Source organism: Somniosus microcephalus, chromosome 9 (assembly GCF_052327205.1).
Source record: "Somniosus microcephalus isolate GS21.2 chromosome 9, FLI_Smic_1.0, whole genome shotgun sequence".
NCBI classification, from domain to species: domain Eukaryota; kingdom Metazoa; phylum Chordata; class Chondrichthyes; order Squaliformes; family Somniosidae; genus Somniosus; species Somniosus microcephalus.
Genome location: NC_140995.1, coordinates 249,747,595 through 249,766,258, shown reverse-complemented (window position 1 = coordinate 249,766,258; position 18,664 = coordinate 249,747,595). Strand labels below are relative to the sequence as shown.

At 48.3% G+C, this 18,664-nt stretch overlaps 1 protein-coding gene across 1 annotated transcript in view; it reads left to right on the top strand.

Annotated features, from left to right (window-relative positions):
* LOC147113207 (DNA polymerase eta-like) overlaps positions 1 to 15,537 on the top strand; it is a 50,438-nt gene extending 34,901 nt beyond the window's left edge. The window contains exon 8 of the mRNA XM_085996275.1: positions 11,926 to 15,537. Within this exon, the coding sequence (XP_085852401.1) occupies positions 11,926 to 13,066 (1,141 nt within the window). The 3' untranslated portion in view covers positions 13,067 to 15,537. The remainder of the gene's footprint in view (positions 1 to 11,925) is intronic.
* The last annotated feature ends 3,127 nt before the right edge of the window (positions 15,538 to 18,664 follow it).

The window sequence follows — 18,664 nt, the reverse complement described above, 5'->3', positions numbered from 1 at the left end:
AGACGGGGCGCAGAGAGAGAGAGAGACGGGGCGCAGAGAGAGAGAGAGACGGGGCGCAGAGAGAGAGAGGGACGGGGCGCAGAGAGAGAGAGAGAGACGGGGCGCAGAGAGAGAGAGAGGGACGGGGCGCAGAGAGAGAGAGAGACGGGGCGCAGAGAGAGAGAGAGAGACGGGGCGCAGAGAGAGAGAGAGACGGGGCGCAGAGAGAGAGAGACGGGGCGCAGAGAGAGACGGGGCGCAGAGAGAGAGAGAGAGACGGGGCGCAGAGAGAGAGAGACGGGGCGCAGAGAGAGAGAGAGAGAGAGACGGGGCGCAGAGAGAGAGAGAGAGAGAGACGGGGCGCAGAGAGAGAGAGAGAGGGACGGGGCGCAGAGAGAGAGAGAGGGACGGGGCGCAGAGCGAGAGAGAGAGAGAGAGAGACGGGGCGCAGAGAGAGAGGGACGGGGCGCAGAGAGAGAGACGGGGCGCTGAGAGAGGGACGGGGCGCAGAGAGAGAGAGACGGGGCGCAGAGAGAGAGAGAGGAGGGCGCGGAGAGGGAGGGCGCGGAGAGGGAGGGCGCGGAGAGGGAGGGCGCGGAAAGGGAGGGAGAGGGAGGGAGGGCGCGGAAAGGGAGGGAGGGGGAGGGAGGGCGCGGAAAGAGATGGAGGGAGGCGCAGAGGGGGCGAGAGAGGGTCAGAGAGGGCGCAGAGAGAGAGGGGGCATGCAGAGAGAGAGGGTGGGCGCGCAGAGAGAGAGAGAGGGGGGCGCGGAGAGGGAGCAGAAAGGGCGCAGAGAGAGAGGGGGGGCGTGCAGAGAGAGGGAGAGGGGGGTGCAGAGAGGGGGAGGGAGGCGCAGAGGGGGCGAGAGAGGGGGCAGAGAGAGAGAGATGGAGACACAGAGAGACAGAGACGGAGACTCAGAGAGAGAGACAGAGAGCCAGCCAGTCCACCCACCCAGACTCCATTTCCCGCATCTACTGCTTTTTGTGGGACAGTTGCACACTTCTACCACCCTTTGTGTGAAGAAGTGTTTCCTAATTTCACGCCTGAATCGCCTGGCTCTGATTCTAAGGTTATATCCCCTTGTCCTGGAACTGCCTCACCAGCAGAGAAAGTTTCTCTCTACCCTATCAATTCCATTTAAAATCCTAAAAAACCCCAATCAAAACACCCCTTAACCTACAGTGTGGAGCCCAGAATTGGACACAATACTCCAGTTGAGGCCGAACCAGTGTTTTATAAAGGTTCTTCATCACTTCCTTGCTTTTTCTGAATGCACGTAGCATTCGTAACAAAATAGACGAGTTAATGGCACAAATAGCTACATATGGGTATGATCTTGTGGCCATTACAGAAACATGGCTGCAGGGTGACAATGCCTGGGAATTAAACATACCAGGTTATTTAACGATCAGGAAGGACAAGCAGGAAGGAAGGGGAGGTGGGGTGGCTATGTTAATAAAGGAAGGAATCACTGTAATACAGAGAAATGATATTGGGTCAAAAGATCAGGATAATGAAACAGTTTGGGTGGAGATAAGGAATAATAAGGGGGAAAAAACACTAGTGGGCGTAGTCTATAGGCCTCCGAACAGTTGCAACTCGGTTGGACGGAGTATCAATCAGGAAATAGTTGAGGCTTGTAATAAGGGAACATCTATAATTATGGGGGATTTTAACTATCATATTAATTGGACAAATCAAATTGGGCAGGGCTGCCTTGAGGATGAGTTCATTGAGTGTATTAGGGATGGGTTTCTTGAGCAGTATGTAACTGAACCGACCAGGGGGCAAGCAACCTTAGATCTGGTCCTGCGTAACGAGACAGGATTAATTAAAAATGTCCTAGTAAAGGATCCCCTTGGAATGAGTGACCATAACATGGTTGAATTCCATATTCAATTAGAGGGTGAGGAGGTTGGATCTCAAACAAGCGTGCTAAGCTTGAATAAAGGAGACTATGAAGGTATGAGAGCGGAATTGAGTAGAGTGGATTGGGAAAATAGATTAAAGGGTAAGACGATACATGATCAGTGGTGTACATTTAAGGAGTTATTTTACAACTTCCAAAAAATATATATTCCACTGAGGAAAAAAAGGGTGTAAAAGAAAAGACAGCCATCCGTGGCTAAGTAAAGAAATTAAGGATAGTATTCGACTAAAAACAAGGGCATATAAGGTAGCCAAATCTAGTGGGAGGATAGAGGATTGGGAAAACTTTAAAAGACAGCAAAAAATAACAAAGATTGATTAAGAAAGGGAAGATAGATTATGAAAGTAAATTAGCAAAAAATATAAAAACAGATAGTAAGAGTTTTTATAGTTATATAAAAAGAAAAAGGGTGGCTAAAGTAAATGTTGGTCCCTTAGAGGATGAGACCGGGAAATTAATGGTGGGAAATATGGAGATGGCAAAAACACTGAATGAATATTTTATATCAGTCTTTACAGTAGAAGACACTAAGAATATCCCAACACTGGACAAACAGGGGGCTATGGGGGGGAGGAGATAAACACGATCAAAATCACTAAGGAAGTGGTACTCGGTAAAATAATGGGACTCAAGGCGGATAAATCGCCTGGACCTGATGGCTTACATCCTAGGGTCTTGAGGGAAGTGGCGGTAGGGATTGTGGATGCATTGGTAATAATCTTCCAAAACTCCCTGGACTCAGCAAAGGTCCCGGCAGACTGGAAAACTGCTAATGTAACACCCTTATTTAAAAAGGGCAGTAGACAGAAGGCTGGAAACTATAGACCGGTTAGCCTAACATTTGGAGTCCATTATTAAGGAGACAGTAACAGGACAGGCTTTAGTTTCCTGGATCACTGGGTCTGCTTCTGGGACAGGTGGGACTTGTACAAGTCGGACGGTTTACACCTGAACCAGAGGGGAATCAATATCCTTGCGGGGAGGTTTGCTAGCACTGCTGGGGGGGGTTTAAACTAATTCGGCAGGGGGATGGGATACAGAGTGGAGCTATAGTAGGGGGTGATGTACAGCCAAATAAGGAGGAAAAAACAAGTCAGCAGGGAAGGCAGAGCAAAGATGTGAAGGCAAAAGGGAATATGGCAGGGCTGGAAGGCATTTATTTTAATGCAAGGAGTCTTGCAAATAAGGTGGATGAACTGAAGTTGTTGAACACATGGGAGTACGATATTGTTGCTATCACGGAGACATGGTTGAGGGAGGGTCAGGACTGGCAGCTAAATATTCCGGGGTATAGAATCTTCAGGCGAGACAGAGGGGGGTGTAAAAGGGGAGGGGGTGTTGCAATATTAATTAAGGAGTCTATTACTGCTGTAAGGAGGGATGATATATTAGCGGGTTCCTCTAATGAGGCCATATGGGTAGAACTTAAAAACAAAAAGGGGTCAAGCACCTTGCTGGGAGTGTACTATAGGCCCCCAAACAGTCAGGGGGAGATAGAGGAACAGATATGCAGGCAGATATCAGAAAAGTGTGAAAATAATAGGGTAGTAATAGTGGGGGATTTCAACTTCCCCAATATAAATTGGGATAGTCAGAGTGTGAAAGGCTTGGAGGGAGCAGAATTCTTAAAGTGCATCCAGGAAAGCTTTTTGAGCCAACATGTAGAAAGTCCTACAAGAGAGGGGGCGGTACTGGACCTAATTCTATGGAATGTAGCCGGGCAAGTGGTGGAAGTGTCAGTAGGAGAGCATTTTGGCGATAGTGACCATAATTCGGTGAGATTTAAGGTGGTCATGGAAAAAGACAAAGACGGCCCGGAAATCATGGTTCTAAATTGGGGGAAGGCCGATTTTAATAAGATAAGGCAGGATCTGGCCAAAGTGGACTGGGAGCAGCTGCTTATAGGAAAATCCACATCAAAACAGTGGGAGACTTTCAGAAGGGAAATAGAGAGTACAACGCCAACATGTTCCTGTAAAGGTCAAGGGTGGGACCAACAAGCAAAGGGAACCTTGGATGACAAGGGATATACAAAAATGCATTAGGAAAAAAAGGGGGGCTTTTGGCAGTTACAAAAGACAAAAGACGGTGGAAGCCCTAGAAGAGTATAAGAGGTGCAGGGGCATACTTAAAAAGGAAATTAGGAGGGCGAGGAGGGGCCATGAAATAACACTGGCGAGCAAAATAAAGGAAAATCCTAAGATGTTTTATAAGTATATTAAGGGCAAGAGGATAACCAGGGAAAGGGTAGGGCCCATTCGGGACCAAAGTGGCAAGCTGTGTGTAGAGCCAGATGAAGTAGGTGGGGTTTTAAATGAATTTTTTGCCTCAGTGTTCACTATGGAGAAAGACGGTGTAGACATAGAAGTCGGGCAAGGGGACTGTGACATACTTGAACATATTAGCATCGAGAGGGAGGAGGTACTAGCGGTTTTAGCAGGCCAAAAAGTGGATAAATCCCCAGGCCCGGACGAGATGTATCCCAGGCTGTTGTGTGAGGCAAAGGAGGAGATTGCAGGGGCTCTGACACAAATTTTCAGAACCTCTCTGGCCACAGGGGATGTACCAGAGGACTGGAGAACAGCTAATGTAGTACCATTATTCAAGAAGGGTAGCAGGGATAAACAAGGGAATTACAGGCCAGTGAGCCTAACATCTGTGGTAGGGAAATTATTGGAAAAAATTCTGAGGGACAAAATTAGTCTCCACTTGGAGAGGCAAGGATTAATCGGGGATAGTCAGCATGGCTTTGTCAAGGGTAAATCATGTCTGACCAATCTGATTGAATTTTTCGAGGGGGTGACTAGGTGTGTGGATGAGGGAAATGCTGTGGATGTGGTTTACATGGACTTCAGTAAAGCTTTTGACAAGGTCCCGCATAGGAGACTGGTCAAGAAGGTAAGAGCCCATGGGATCCAGGGGGCCTTGGCGCGTTGGATCCTAAACTGGCTGAGTGGCAGGAGGCAGAGGGTGATGGTCGAAGGTTGCTTTTGTGACTGGAAGCCTGTGTCCAGTGGGGTACCTCAGGGATCGGTGCTGGGTCCCTTGCTGTTTGTGATCTACATTAATGATTTGGATGAGAATGTAAAGGGTATGATAAGTAAGTTCGCGGATTGGTGGGGTGGTAAATTGCGAGGAGGAAAGCCTCAGGCTACAGGACAATATTAACGGGTTGGTCAGATGGGCGGAAAAGTGGCAAATGGAATTTAACCCGGAAAAGTGCGAGGTGATGCATTTTGGACGGACAAATAAGGCAAGGGAATACACAATGAGCGGTAGGACCCTAGGAAGTACAGAGGGTCAGAGGGACCTTGGTGTACATGTACATAGATCCCTGAAGGCAGCGGAACAGGTAGATAAGGTGGTTAAAAAGGCTTATGGGATACTTGCCTTCATTAGCAGAGGCATAGAATATAAGAGCAGGGAGGTTATGATGGAGCTGTACAAAACGCTGGTGAGGCCACAGCTGGAGTACTGTGTGCAGTTCTGGTCGCCTCACTATAGGAAGGATGTGATTGCTTTGGAGAGGGTGCAGAGAAGATTCACCAGGATGTTACCTGGGATGGAGCGCCTCAGCTATGAAGAGAGACTGGACAGGCTGGGGTTGTTTTCCTTGGAGCAAAGAAGGCTGAGGGGGGACCTGATTGAGGTGTACAAAATGATGAGGGGCATAGATAGGGTAGATAAAGAGGAACTTTTCCCCTTAGTAGGGGGGTCAATAACAAGGGGGCACAGATTCAGGGTAAGGGGCAGGAGATTTAGGGGGGATTTGAGGAGGAACTTTTTCACCCAGAGGGTGGTTGGAAGCTGGAACTCACTGCCTGAAAGGGTGGTAGAGGCAGGAACCCTCACAACATTCAAGAAGCATTTGGATGAGCACTTGAAATGCCATTGCATACAAGGCTATGGACCAAATGCTGGAAAATGGGATTAGACTGGACAGGGAGGGATGGGCGGCGCAGACACGATGGGCCGAAGGGCCTCTTTCTGTGCTGTAAAACTCTATGACTCTATGACATTTGGATAATCATAATTTAATAAGACAAAGCCAGCATGGTTTTATGAAGGGGAAGTCATGTTTGACAAATTTGCTGGAGTTCTTTGAGGAAGTAACATATAGGGTGGATAAAGGGGAACCAGTGGACGTAGTGTATTTAGACTTCCAAAAGGCATTTGACAAGGTGCCACACAAAAGATTATTGCTCAAGATAAAAAATCACGGGATTGGGGGTAATATTCTGGCATGGATAGAGGATTGGCTATCTAACAGAAGGCAGAGAGTTGGGATAAATGGTTCATTCTCAGACTGGCAATCAGTAACCAGTGGTGTTCCGCAGGGGTCAGTGCTGGGTCCCCAACTCTTTACAATCTATATTAACGATTTGGAGGAGGGGACCGAGTGTAACATATCAAAGTTTGCAGATGATACTAAGATGGGAGGGAAAGTAGTGAGTGAGGAGGACATAAAAAACCTGCAAAGGGACGTAGACAGGCTAAGTAAGTGGGCAGAGATTTGGCAGATGGAATACAATACTGGAAAGTGTGAGGTTATGCACTTTGGCAGGAAAAATCATAGAGCAAGTTATTATCTTAATGGCAAGAAACTGGAAAGTACTGAAGTACAAAGGGATCTGGGGGTCCTGGTGCACGAAACTCAAAAGGTTAGTATGCAGGTGCAGCAAGTGATTAAGAAGGCCAATGGAATGTTGGCTTTCATTGCTAGGGGGATAGAATATAAAAATAGGGAGGTATTGCTTCAGTTGTACAAGGTATTGGTGAGACCGCACCTGGAATACTGCGTACAGTTTTGGTGTCCATACTTAAGAAAAGACATACTTGCTCTCGAGTCAGTACAAAGAAGGTTCACTCGGTTAATCCCGGGGATGAGGGGATGGACATATGAGGAGAGGTTGAGTAGATTGGGACTCTACTCATTGGAGTTCAGGAGAATGAGAGGCGATCTTATTGAAACATATAAGATTGTGAAGGGGTTGGATCGGGTGGATGCGGTGAGGATGTTCCCGATGATGGGTGAAACTAGAACTAGGGGGCATAGTCTTAGAATAAGGGGCTGCTCTTTCAAAACTGAGATGAGGAGGAACTACTTCACTCAGAGGGTGGTAGGTCCATGGAATATGCTGCCCCAAAAAGCTGTAGAAGCTACATCATTACATAAATTTAAAACAGAAATAGACAGTTTCCTAGAAGAAAAGGGAATTAAGGGTTACGGGGAGCGGGCAGGAATTTGGACATGAGTCTAGGTTCGGATCGGTCATGGCCCTGTGGGTAGTGGAGCGGGCCCAGGGGCCGTGTAGCCTGATCCTGCTCCTGTTTCGTGTGTCTAATTCTGTTAGATTCAGGAGATGGTTCTGTGATAGTGGATTGGCGGTTAGGATCAGATCAGCCATGATCTTATTGAATGGCGGAGCAGGCTCGAGGGGCCGATTGGCCTACTCCTGCTCCTATTTCTTATGTTCTTACGTTCTTATGTTTTGTACTCTCTGCCTCTATTTATGAAGCCCAGGATCCCGTTTGCATTTTTAACCACTTTCTCAACCTGCCCTGCCACCTTCAATGATTTGTGTACATATACCCCCAGGTCTCTCTGTTCATGCACCCCCTTTAGGATTGTACCCTTTAGTTTATATTGCCTCTCCTCGTTCTTCCTCCCAAAATGTATCACTTCACACCTCTGCCATTCGGCCCTCGTGTCTATGCGGGCTCTTTGGAACAGCTGTCCAATTTAGTCCCACACCCCTGCTCGTTCCCCATAGCCCTGCAAATGAGTCCTTGTCAAGTACATGTCCAATTGCCTTTTGAAAGTCCCCATGGAATCTGATTCCACCGCCCTTTCAGGTCGTGCGTTCCAGATCATAACAACCCTCTGTGTGAAGACATTTCTCCTCATTTCCCCTCTAGTTCTACCATTAATTTTCAATCTGTGACCTCTGGTTACTGACCCACTGCCAGAGGAAACAGTTGCTCGCTACTTACTCTATCAAAACCCCTCATGATTTTGAACACCTCAATGAGGTTCCCCCCTTAACCGTCTCTGCTCGAAGGAGAACAATCCCAGCTTCTCCAATCTCCCCACATAACTGAAGTCCCTCATCCCTGGTATCATCCTGATAAACCTCCTCTGTACCCTCTCCAAAGCCTCAACACCCTTTCTAACGTGTGGTGCCCAGAATTGTGGACAGTACTCCAGCTGAGGCCTAACCAGAGTTTTGTAAAGGTTTAGCAGAACGTCCTTGTTTTTTATACAGAACAGAAAGCAGAGAGTGGGAGTTAAAGGTTAAAGACTGGCAAAAGGTGAGAAGTGGTGTTGCACAGGGATCGGCACTGGGATCACTGTTCACCATTTACATAAACAATTTGGATTTGGACTCTGGAATTGGAGGGACAATTTCAAAATTTGCAGATGGCACCAAATTGGCGCTGTAGTTAGTGCAGAGGAGGACTGTTACAAAATACAGCAAGACGTTAATAAACTTGCAGAATGGGTGTGTAATTGGCAAATGAACTTCAATATAGATAAGTGTGAGGTGATATATTTTGGTAGGAAGAATAAGGAGGTCACATACTCCTCGAAAATAAGTGTCTGAATGGGGTAGAGGAACAGAGGGTCGGGGGGTACAGATACACAGATCACTAAAAGCAGGTGAAAAAGGCCATTAAAAAATCAAACCAAGCCCTGAGGTTCATTTCTAGAGGGATAGAATTGAAAAGCAGACAAGTTGTGTTAAACGTGTATCGAACCTTGGTTAGACCGCACTTGGAGCACCGTGAACTGATCTGGTCTCCGTATACCTTGGTTAGACCGCACTTGGAGCACCGTGAACTGATCTGGTCTCCGTATACCTTGGTTAGACCGCACTTGGAGCGCCGTGAACTGATCTGGTCTCCGTATACCTTGGTTAGACCGCACTTGGAGCGCCGTGAACTGATCTGGTCTCCGTATACCTTGGTTAGACCGCACTTGGAGCACCGTGAACTGATCTGGTCTCCGTATACCTTGGTTAGACCGCACTTGGAGCGCCGTGAACTGATCTGGTCTCCGTATACCTTGGTTAGACCGCACTTGGAGCACCGTGAACTGATCTGGTCTCCGTATACCTTGGTTATACCGCACTTGGAGCACCGTGAACTGATCTGGTCTCCGTATACCTTGGTTATACCGCACTTGGAGCACCGTGAACTGATCTGGTCTCCGTATACCTTGGTTATACCGCACTTGGAGCACCGTGAACTGATCTGGTCTCCGTATACCTTGGTTAGACCGCACTTGGAGTATATATCAGTTTTGATCTCCATAGTATAAAAAGGATATTGAGGCATTGGGGAAGGTTCAAAAGAGTTTTACTAGAATGATACCAGAACACTGAGGTGTTCTAGCTACCAGGAAAGGCTGAACAGAGAAGGCTGAGGGGTGACCTGATGGAGGTCTTTAAGATAATGAAAGGGTTTGATCGGGTAGACATAGAGAAGATGTTTGCACTTGTGGGGAGACCAGAACTCAGGGCCATCACTATAAGATAGTCATTAACAAATCCAATCGGGAATTCAGGAGAAACGTCTTTACCCAGAGAGTGGTGAGAATGTGGAACTTGCTACCACAGGGAGTGTTTGAAGTGAATAGTACAGATGCATTTAAGGGGAAGCTGGATAAGCATATGACAGAGAAAGGAATGGAAGGATATGTTGATGGGGTGAGATGAAGAGGGGTGGGAGGAGGCTCGTGTGGAGCATCAACACCGCCACGGACCAGTTGGGCCGAATGGCCTGTTTCGGTGCTGTAAATACTGTGATACTTTGTATTCAGTGCCCCTATTTACAAAGCCAAGTATCCCATACGCTTTCTTAACCGCCTTATCAACTTGCCTGCCCACCTCCAAGGATTTGTGAATATGCATCCCCAGGACCCCCTGCTCTTGCACCCCCCCCCCCTCAATACAGTACCATTTAGATTAGACCGCCTCTCCATGTTGTTCCTCCCAAAGTGCATCACCTCACACGTAGCCACATTAAACTGTATCTGCCGCGTGTCTGCCCATTTCACCGGTCTGTCTGTGTCCTCCTGAAGTCTGCTACTATCCGCCTCACTATTTACTACGTTGCCAAGTTTTGTATCATCCGCAGCTTCGAAGTTTTACTCCCTTTACCCAAGTCCAGGTCATTTATATATAACAAGAAAAGCAATGGTCCTAATACTGACCCCTGGGGGACCCCACTGCACACTTCCCTCCAGTCAGAAAAACACACTCTGCCTCCTATCTCTCGGCCAATTACGTACTCAAGTTATCGCCGTCCCTTTAATACCATGTGGTCAGAGCTCTGCTATCTCCACCCTAGCTTCCCTCAGTAATCTAGGATGCCACCAATGTTTGTGTCATCGGCAAACTTGGATATATGGCTCTTTATTGTGCCTTCCAAGTCTTTTATAAATGGAGTGAAAAGCTGAGGCCCAGTGGAGATCGCGGGGGCTCACGAGTCACATCCTGCCAATGAGAGTACTTACCCATTATCCCCACGCTCTGGCTCCTCTGTAACCAATTCCCTATCCAGCCAATAGGTTGCCTCCAATTCCATGCACTCTCATTTTTGTTAACAGTCTCTTGTGTGGAATCTTATTGAATGCTTTCTGGAAGTCCATATAAATAACATCCATTGACACTCCCCTGTCTACTACTTTAGTCACTTCCTTGATAATGTTTCCACTTGTGGGGAAGAGCAAAACTAGGGGCCATCAATATAAGATCGTCACCAAGAAATCCACTAGGGAATTCAGGAGAAACTTCTTTACCCAGAGAGTGGTGAGAATGTGGAACTCGCTCCCACAGGGAGTGGTTGAGGTGAATAGTATAGATTTAAGGGGAGGCTGGACAAGCATCTGAGGGAGAAGGGAATCGAGGGTTACGCTGATAGAGTTAGATGAGGAAAGACGGGAGGAGACTCGAGTGGAGCATAAACACCGGCACAGACTGGTTGGGCCGAATGGCCTGTTTCTGTGCTATATGTACTATATAATTCTATGATACAGGAGAATGTACAGGGGCTGTGGGAGGAGATTTGGCAGATGCAATATAATGTTGGAAAGTGTGAGGTTGTGCATTTTGGCAGAAAAAAATCAAAGAGCAAGTTATTATCTAAATGGAGAGAAACTGCAAAGTGCTACAGTACAAAGGGATCTGGGGGTCCTGGTGCATGAAACACAGAAGGTTAGTATGCAGGTACAGCAGGTGATCAGGAAGGCCAATGGAATCTTGGCTTTTATTGCAAGGGGGATGGAGTATAAAAACAGGGAAGTCTTGCTGCAGTTATACAGGGTATTGGTGAGGCCACACCTGGAATACTGCGTGCAGTTTTGGTTTCCATATTTAAGAAAAGATATACTTGCTCTCGAGGTGGTTCAGAGAAGGTTCACTCGGTTGATTCCGGAGATGAGGGGGTTGACGTATGAGGAGAGGTTGAGTAGGTTGGGACTCTACTCATTGGAGTTCAGAAGAATGAGGCGATCTTATCGAAACATATAAGATTGTGAGGGGGCTTGATCGGGTGGATGCGGGGAGGATGTTTCCACTGATGGGTGAGACTAGAACTAGGGGGCATAATCTTAGAATAAGGGGCTGCCCTTTCAAAACTGAGATGAGGAGAAACTTCTTCACTCAGAGGGCAGTAAATCTATGGAATTTGCTACCCCAGAGAGCTGCGGAAGCTGCGACATTAAATACATTTAAAATGGAGATAGACAGTTTCCTAGCAGATAAGGGAATTAGGGGTTACAGGGAGAGGGCAGGGAAGTGGACGTGAGTCTAGATTCAGATCAGCCATGATCTTATTGAATGGCGGAGCAGGCCCGAGGGGCTGTATGGCCTACTCCTGCTCCTACTTCTTATGTTCTTATGTAATCCGTGGTAGGTAGGGTGCGGGGCAGTAGGAGGAGTGGGTTGATGGACCATTAACGGTTGGTTTTGTTTCCTTGAGTCAGGCTCCTTTCTCCTCTCCTCCCTCAGGTTCCCAGCAGTCACCAGCCTCCATCTGTCCGCTGGTAAATTCTCAGAACCTCCCACAGCTTCGGCAAAGAGCATCACCGAGTTCCTGAGCGATGACGGCAGATCCAGCCAGATCACTGTACCCAGTTCTCCATCGCGGGGAGGGACTGTGACCCTGGGGCAGGCGGCCCGGGGCGGAGCGAGGCCGAGAGCAGGCTCCATCGCTTCGTTCTTCCATCAGGTCGCGTCACTTCCTGCGGCCGCATCGCCCTCGGTCAGAGGTGAGGAAGAGCATGTGACGCCTGAAGGAAGCATTGCACCGAGCCCATCGTTCTTCAAGATCAAAGCCCTTGGACCTCGCCTTGCAGACCCCCAGAGATCGCCCCTCCCGGAGCACTGCCCGGACCCCCAGAGATCGCCTCTCCCGGAGCACGGCCCGGACCCTCAGAGACCCTCCCTCCCGGAGCACAGCCCGGACCCCCAGAGACCCCCACTCGCAGAGCACAGCCCGGACCCCCAGAGATCGCCCCTCGCCAACCCCCAGAGACCCCCCCTCGCGGAGCACAGCCTGGACCCCCAGAGACGCTGCCTCGCGGAGCACAGCCCGGACCCCCAGAGATCCCCCCTCGCGGAGCACAGCCCGGACCCCCAGAGACCCCCCCTCGCGGAGCACAGCCCGGACCCCCAGAGACCCCCCCTCGCGGAGCACAGCCCGGACCCCCAGAGACCCCCCCTCGCGGAGCACAGCCCGGACCCCGAGAGACGCTGCCTCGCGGAGCACAGCCCGGACCCCCAGAGATCGCCCCTCGCCAACCCCCAGGCCCCTCCCCCACCTCACAGCCCGGACCCCCAGAGATCCTCCCAGGCCCCTCCCCCGCCTCACAGCCTCTCCCCAGGTGCACTGGTGCAGTGTGTGAAGTGTGGTGAATACAAGGCGCCCTGGGAGATTCCCGAGCACGAGGATTTCCACTTTGCCCTCGACCTCCAGAAGTCCCTCTCCGTGCCCCCCTCCCCTGCTCCTCCCGCCAACCCTCGAAGTGGGGCTGGCTCCACCGTATGCCGGAAGACGAAGGCAGTGAACCAACTGGTGCCCGGTGGTAAACGGCCCAGGATCGGCAGCAGGCAGACTCTGGACTCCTATTTTAAGAAAGCCCCGCGTTAGCGCACAAGGACCCAGTTTGGCAGAGCAGAGCTGGACGATCGGGCGGCTTTTATACTCCCTCCTCTCCGAGGCACCCGTAGCCCACAGGCTGTGGCAGCTTCAGTGTCGTAGTGCAGGGTGTGGGGCGGAGCGGTGCAGGGGCAGTGCCGGAAGGGGGGTGGTGGTGGGGCCGGGAGCAGTGCCGGGAGTTGGGCAGTGCTGGGCGGGGGGTAGTGGGGGGCCTGTAGCTCTGTCCTGGGTACCATGTGCTGAAGCATCAGGTTTCTGTGTTCCCGTTGCTCGCTCGGAGATGTGTGTTTCAGGGTCAGTGGGTTTGGATAATGTCGAGATGTTATTCCTGAATTGGCACAAATAAAGTTTTATGGGAAGTCCCAGAGTTTGGTCGAGTTTAATGGAGTCAGCATCGATCGAGACACTCAGTGTGAGACTGAGGCACACTGACCAGGAGAGGCCCCAATTCCAGCTCTGGCCTGTACTGAGTGAGCTCAGAATCTCAGCCTTTTCCTGCCCCACGCTCGGGGGCATTGCTGACTCGCCTCTGCGTCAGTTCTGTGGCGGTCTCGCCGCCTGATCCCTGGTTTGTCGGTCGGGGCCCACTGTCCCGGGGAGTGACAGACAGACACGCGATTGGTTGCCGCAGTGACGCTCATGGACCGACTGTGCCCTGTTGGCAGTGGATGGGGAGTCTGCTCCCATGAGTGTCGGGGTGCTGCTGTGGACCGTGGGTACAGGCAGGGCACCTCGGGCATCTTAGATGCCAGCCTCCAGTTCTGGGACCTCGGCCCTTTTTTCACCCGCGAGCCTGGACTTACATAAGAAATAGGAGCAGGAGTAGGCCAATCGGCCCCTCGAGCCTGCTCCACCATTCAATAAGATCATGGCTGATCTGATCCTAACCTCAAATCTTCTATCACTCTCCATCCACCTGAGATCTCCTGGGAGAGGCGAAAAACCAGATAAAGACCCAATGGCCAATTTGGGAGAAAAAAATCTGGGAAATTCCTCTCCGACCCATCTAGGCGATCGAAACTCGTCCAGGAGATCACTCTGTCCCTATATTTTCTACAGTACTTACCTTCTGTAAAGGTGATCTCCACCCCAGCCAGGAACAGGAATAAAACCATCTCCTGAAATCTAACAGAATTAGAACACAAGAAGTAGGAGCAGAACCAGGCTACACGGCCCCTGGGCCCGCTCCACTACCCACAGGGCCATGACCATTCCGAACCTAGACTCATGTCCAATTTCCTGCCCGCTCCCCGTAACCCTTAATTCCCTTTACTTCTAGGAAACTATCTATTTCTGTTTTAAATTTATTTAATGATGTAGCTTCCACAGCTTTCTGGGGCAGCAAATTCCACAAACCTACCACCCTCTGAGTGAAGAAGTTTCTCCTCATCTCAGTTTTGAAAGAGCAGCCCCTTATTCTAAGATTATGCCCCCTAGTTCTAGTTTCACCCATCATTGGGAACATCCTCACCGCATCCACCCGATCAAGCCCCTTCACAATCTCATATGTTTAAATAAGATTGCCTCTCATTCTTCTGAACTCCAATGAGTAGAGTCCCAATCTACTCAACCTCTCTTCATATGACCACCCCCTCATCCCCGGGATTAACCGAGTGAACCTTCTTTGTACTGACTCGAGAGCAAGTATGTCTTTTCTTAAGTATGGACACCAAAACTGTATGCAGTATTCCAGGTGCGGTCCCACCAATACCTTGTACAACTGAAGCAATACCTCCCTGTTTTTATATTCTATCCCCCTAGCAATAAAAGCCAACATTCCATTGGCCTTCTTGATCACTTGCTGCACCTGCATACTAACTTTTTGAGTTTCGTGCACCAGGACCCCCAGATCCCTTTGTACTACAGTACTTTCCAGTTTCTTGCCATTAAGATAATAACTTGCTCTGTGATTTTTCCTGCCGAAGTGCATAACCTCACACTTTCCAGTGTTGTATTCCATCTGCCAAATCTCTGCCCACTTACTTAGCCTGTCTATGTCCCTTTGCAGGTTTTTTATGTCCTCCTCACTCACTACTTTCCCTCCCATCTTTGTATCATCTGCAAACTTTGATATGTTACACTCGGTCCCCTCCTCCAAATCGTTAATATAGATTGTAAAGAGTTGGGGACCCAGCACTGACCCCTGCGGAACACCACTAGTTACTGGTTGCCAGTCTGAGAACGAACCATTTATCCCAACTCTCTGCTTTCTGTTAGAGAGCCAATCCTCCACCCACGCCAGAATATTACCCCCAATCCCGTGATTTTTTATCTTGAGCAATAATCTTTTGTGTGGCACCTTGTCAAATGCCTTTTGGAAGTCTAAATACACTACATCTACTGGTTCCCCTTTATCCACCCTGTATGTTACTCCCTCAAAGAACGCAAGCAAATTTGTCAAACATGACTTCCCCTTCATGAAACCATGCTGAGTTTGTCCTATTAAATTATGTTTATCCAAATGTCCCGTTACTGTCTCCTTAATAATGGACTCTAACATTTTACCAACCACAGATGTTAGGCTAACAGGTCTATAGTTGCCAGCCTTCTGCCTACTACCCTTTTTAAATAAGGGTGTTACATTAGCAGTTTTCCAATCTGCAGGGACCTTTGCTGAGTCCAGGGAGTTTTGGAAAATTATTACCAATGCATCCACAATCCCTACCGCCACTTCCCTCAAGACCCTAGGATGCAAGCCATCAGGTCCAGGGGATTTATCCGCCTTGAGTCCCATTATTTTACCAAGTACCGCTTCCTTAGTGATTTTAATCGTATTTAGCTCCTCCCCCCCCCCCCCCAGAGCCCCGTTTGTCCAGTGTTGGGATATTCTTAGTGTCCTCTACCGTAAAGACTGATACAAAATAATTGTTCAGCGTTTTTGCCATCTCCATGTTTCCCACCATTAATTTCCCGCTCTCATCCTCTAAGGGACCTACATTTACTTTAGCCACCCTTTTTCTTTTTATATAACTATAAAAACTTTTGCTGTCTGTTTTTATATTTTTTGCTAATTTACTTTCATAATCTATCTTCCCTTTCTTAATCAATCTTTGTGTTATTTTTTGCTGTCTTTTAAAGACTTCCCAATCTTCTATCCTCCCACTAGATTTGGCCAACCTTATATGCCCTTGTTTTTAGTCGGATACTATCCTTAATTACTTTACTTAGCCACGGATGGCTATCTTTTCTTTTACACCCTTTTTTCCTCAGTGGAATATATTTTTTTTGGAAGTTGTAAAATAACTCCTTAAATGTATACCACAGATCATGTACCGTCTTACCCTTTAATCTATTTTCCCAGTCCACTCTAATCAATTCCGCTCTCATACCTTCATAGTCTCCTTTATTCAAGCTCAGCACGCTTGTTTGAGATCCAACCTTCTAATTGAATATGGAATTCAACCATGTTATGGTCACTCATTCCAAGGGGATCCTTTACTAGGACATTTTTAATTAATCATGTCTCATAGAAACATAGAAGATAGGAGCAGGAGTAGGCCCTTCGAGCCTGCTCCGCCATTCAACGAGATCATGGCTGATCATCCAAACCCTAGCACCCGGTCCCTACACCGACAGCCATCCCACCCAAGCCCTATCCCCATAACCCCACGTATTTAATCCCCCCTAACACTAAGGGCCAATTTTTATCATGGCCAATCAACCTAACCCGCACATGTCTCATTACACAGGACCAGATCTAAGGTTGCTTGCCCCCTGGTTGGTTCAGTTACATACTGCTCAAGAAACCCATCCCTAATACACTCAATGAACTCATCCTCAAGGCAGCCCTGCCCAATTTGATTTGTCCAGTTAATATGATAATTTAAATCCCCCATAATTATAGCTGTTCCCTTATTACAAGCCTCAACTATTTCCTGATTGATACTCCGTCCAACAGAGTTGCAACTGTTCGGAGGCCTATAGACTACGCCCACTAGTGTTTTTTCCCCTTATTATTCCTTATCTCCACCCAAACTGTTTCACTATCCTGCTCCTTTGACCCAATATCATTTCTCTATTATAGTGATTCCTTCCTTTATTAACATAGCCACCCCACCTCCCCTCCCTTCCTGATTGTTAAATAACCTGGTATGTTTAATTCCCAGTTATGGTCACCCTGCAGCCATGTTTCTGTAATGGCCACAAGATCATACCCATCTGTCGTGATTTGTGCCGTTAACTCATTCATTTTGTTACGAATGCTACGTGCATTCAGATAAAGAACTTTCAAATATGTTTTGTTACTTAGTTCGTTTTTTTTCCCCTTTTAGTACTTTACTTTTTACTCCATATCTTCTGTCCCTTCCTGACACGTTCTGTTTTTTAATTCCCCCACTACCTAAGTCTATGACCTTCTCCATTGTCATTTCTATTATTTGCTCTCTAGAAACCTCCCCCCTACTAATTAGTTTAAAGCCCTCTCTCCAGCCCTAGTTATATGATTCGCCAGGACTCTAGTCCCAACACTGGTGCCAGTGTCCCAAGAAGCAAAACCCATTTCTCCCAGTCTTTGAGCCACGCATTTCTTTAATTTTATTTATCCTAGCGAGTGTTGCCGGGCTATTCGACCACAGAAGGATTCACACCCTGGGCCGAGCCTCTCAGTTTCCAATTCATTCCTTTCCTGGTTTTCTTGTGGTTCTGTTCCCATAGTAACCAGCAGGCTCCGCCCACCATGACAGCAGCTTCAGACGTTGCACTTCCTGCTCTTTCCATCACCATTAACCCCAGCCCCCTGCAGCAGCGAGTGCGCGATCGGTTCAAAGCAGATTCTCAAAGAGTTACTGCTCACTGACCCCACTTCCACCATTCCCCCTGAGGTGGTGAGGATTGTATGATTTTATTCAATGTGAGATCCTGCAGTCTCCTCCCCTGCCTATCAGTTTGTTGTTCAGGCGTTTCCAAACTTTGTCTCGCACACTGGCTCTGCTTTTGCATCAGCTGCTGTTGGTGGTGAATGGTTTTGGGGAAAGATAGTTCCAGATTTCCACTGCCCTTTGTGTAAAGAAATACTGACCGACATTACCCGGACCAGCCTGCCTCTCATTTTAAGGTTAAACCCCTTTTTTCTGAACTCACCCACCAGAGGAAATAGTTCCTATCAACATCTTAAATGCTTCAAATAATTCACCCCTTAATTTTCTATAGTTAAAGGAATACAAGCCTCGTCTATGCAACCTATCCTTGTAATTTAACCCTGTTAAGGAGAGGATTGTTATTGTCTTATGAGCAGATCAAATGGGTTTGTTTCAGTCAGTTACAAGCAGCCTGCCTTTAACTTGCTTTGTAAATTAGGTTCACCCCTCCTGGAATATGTCGCCATGTCTTCGGTCACGTTTGTGGTATCAGGGTCACTGGCCAAGGATTAAAAGCAGTTGCATCAGTTGCTCGCTCTTGCACGGTGACTCACCGAGTTACATCAGCACCAGCTGTGCTGGTTATGCCCCTCCCTCAGAGAAACGCCCTGAAAACCTTTGATTCTATTGCCCAGCAGATTGAAAGGTCAGCAAAGAGCTGGCTGGCGATCTGGGTGCAGCCCTTGGTTACAGGCACCAAGCCTGAGCAAGTGACATGGCAGGAAAGGGCTGA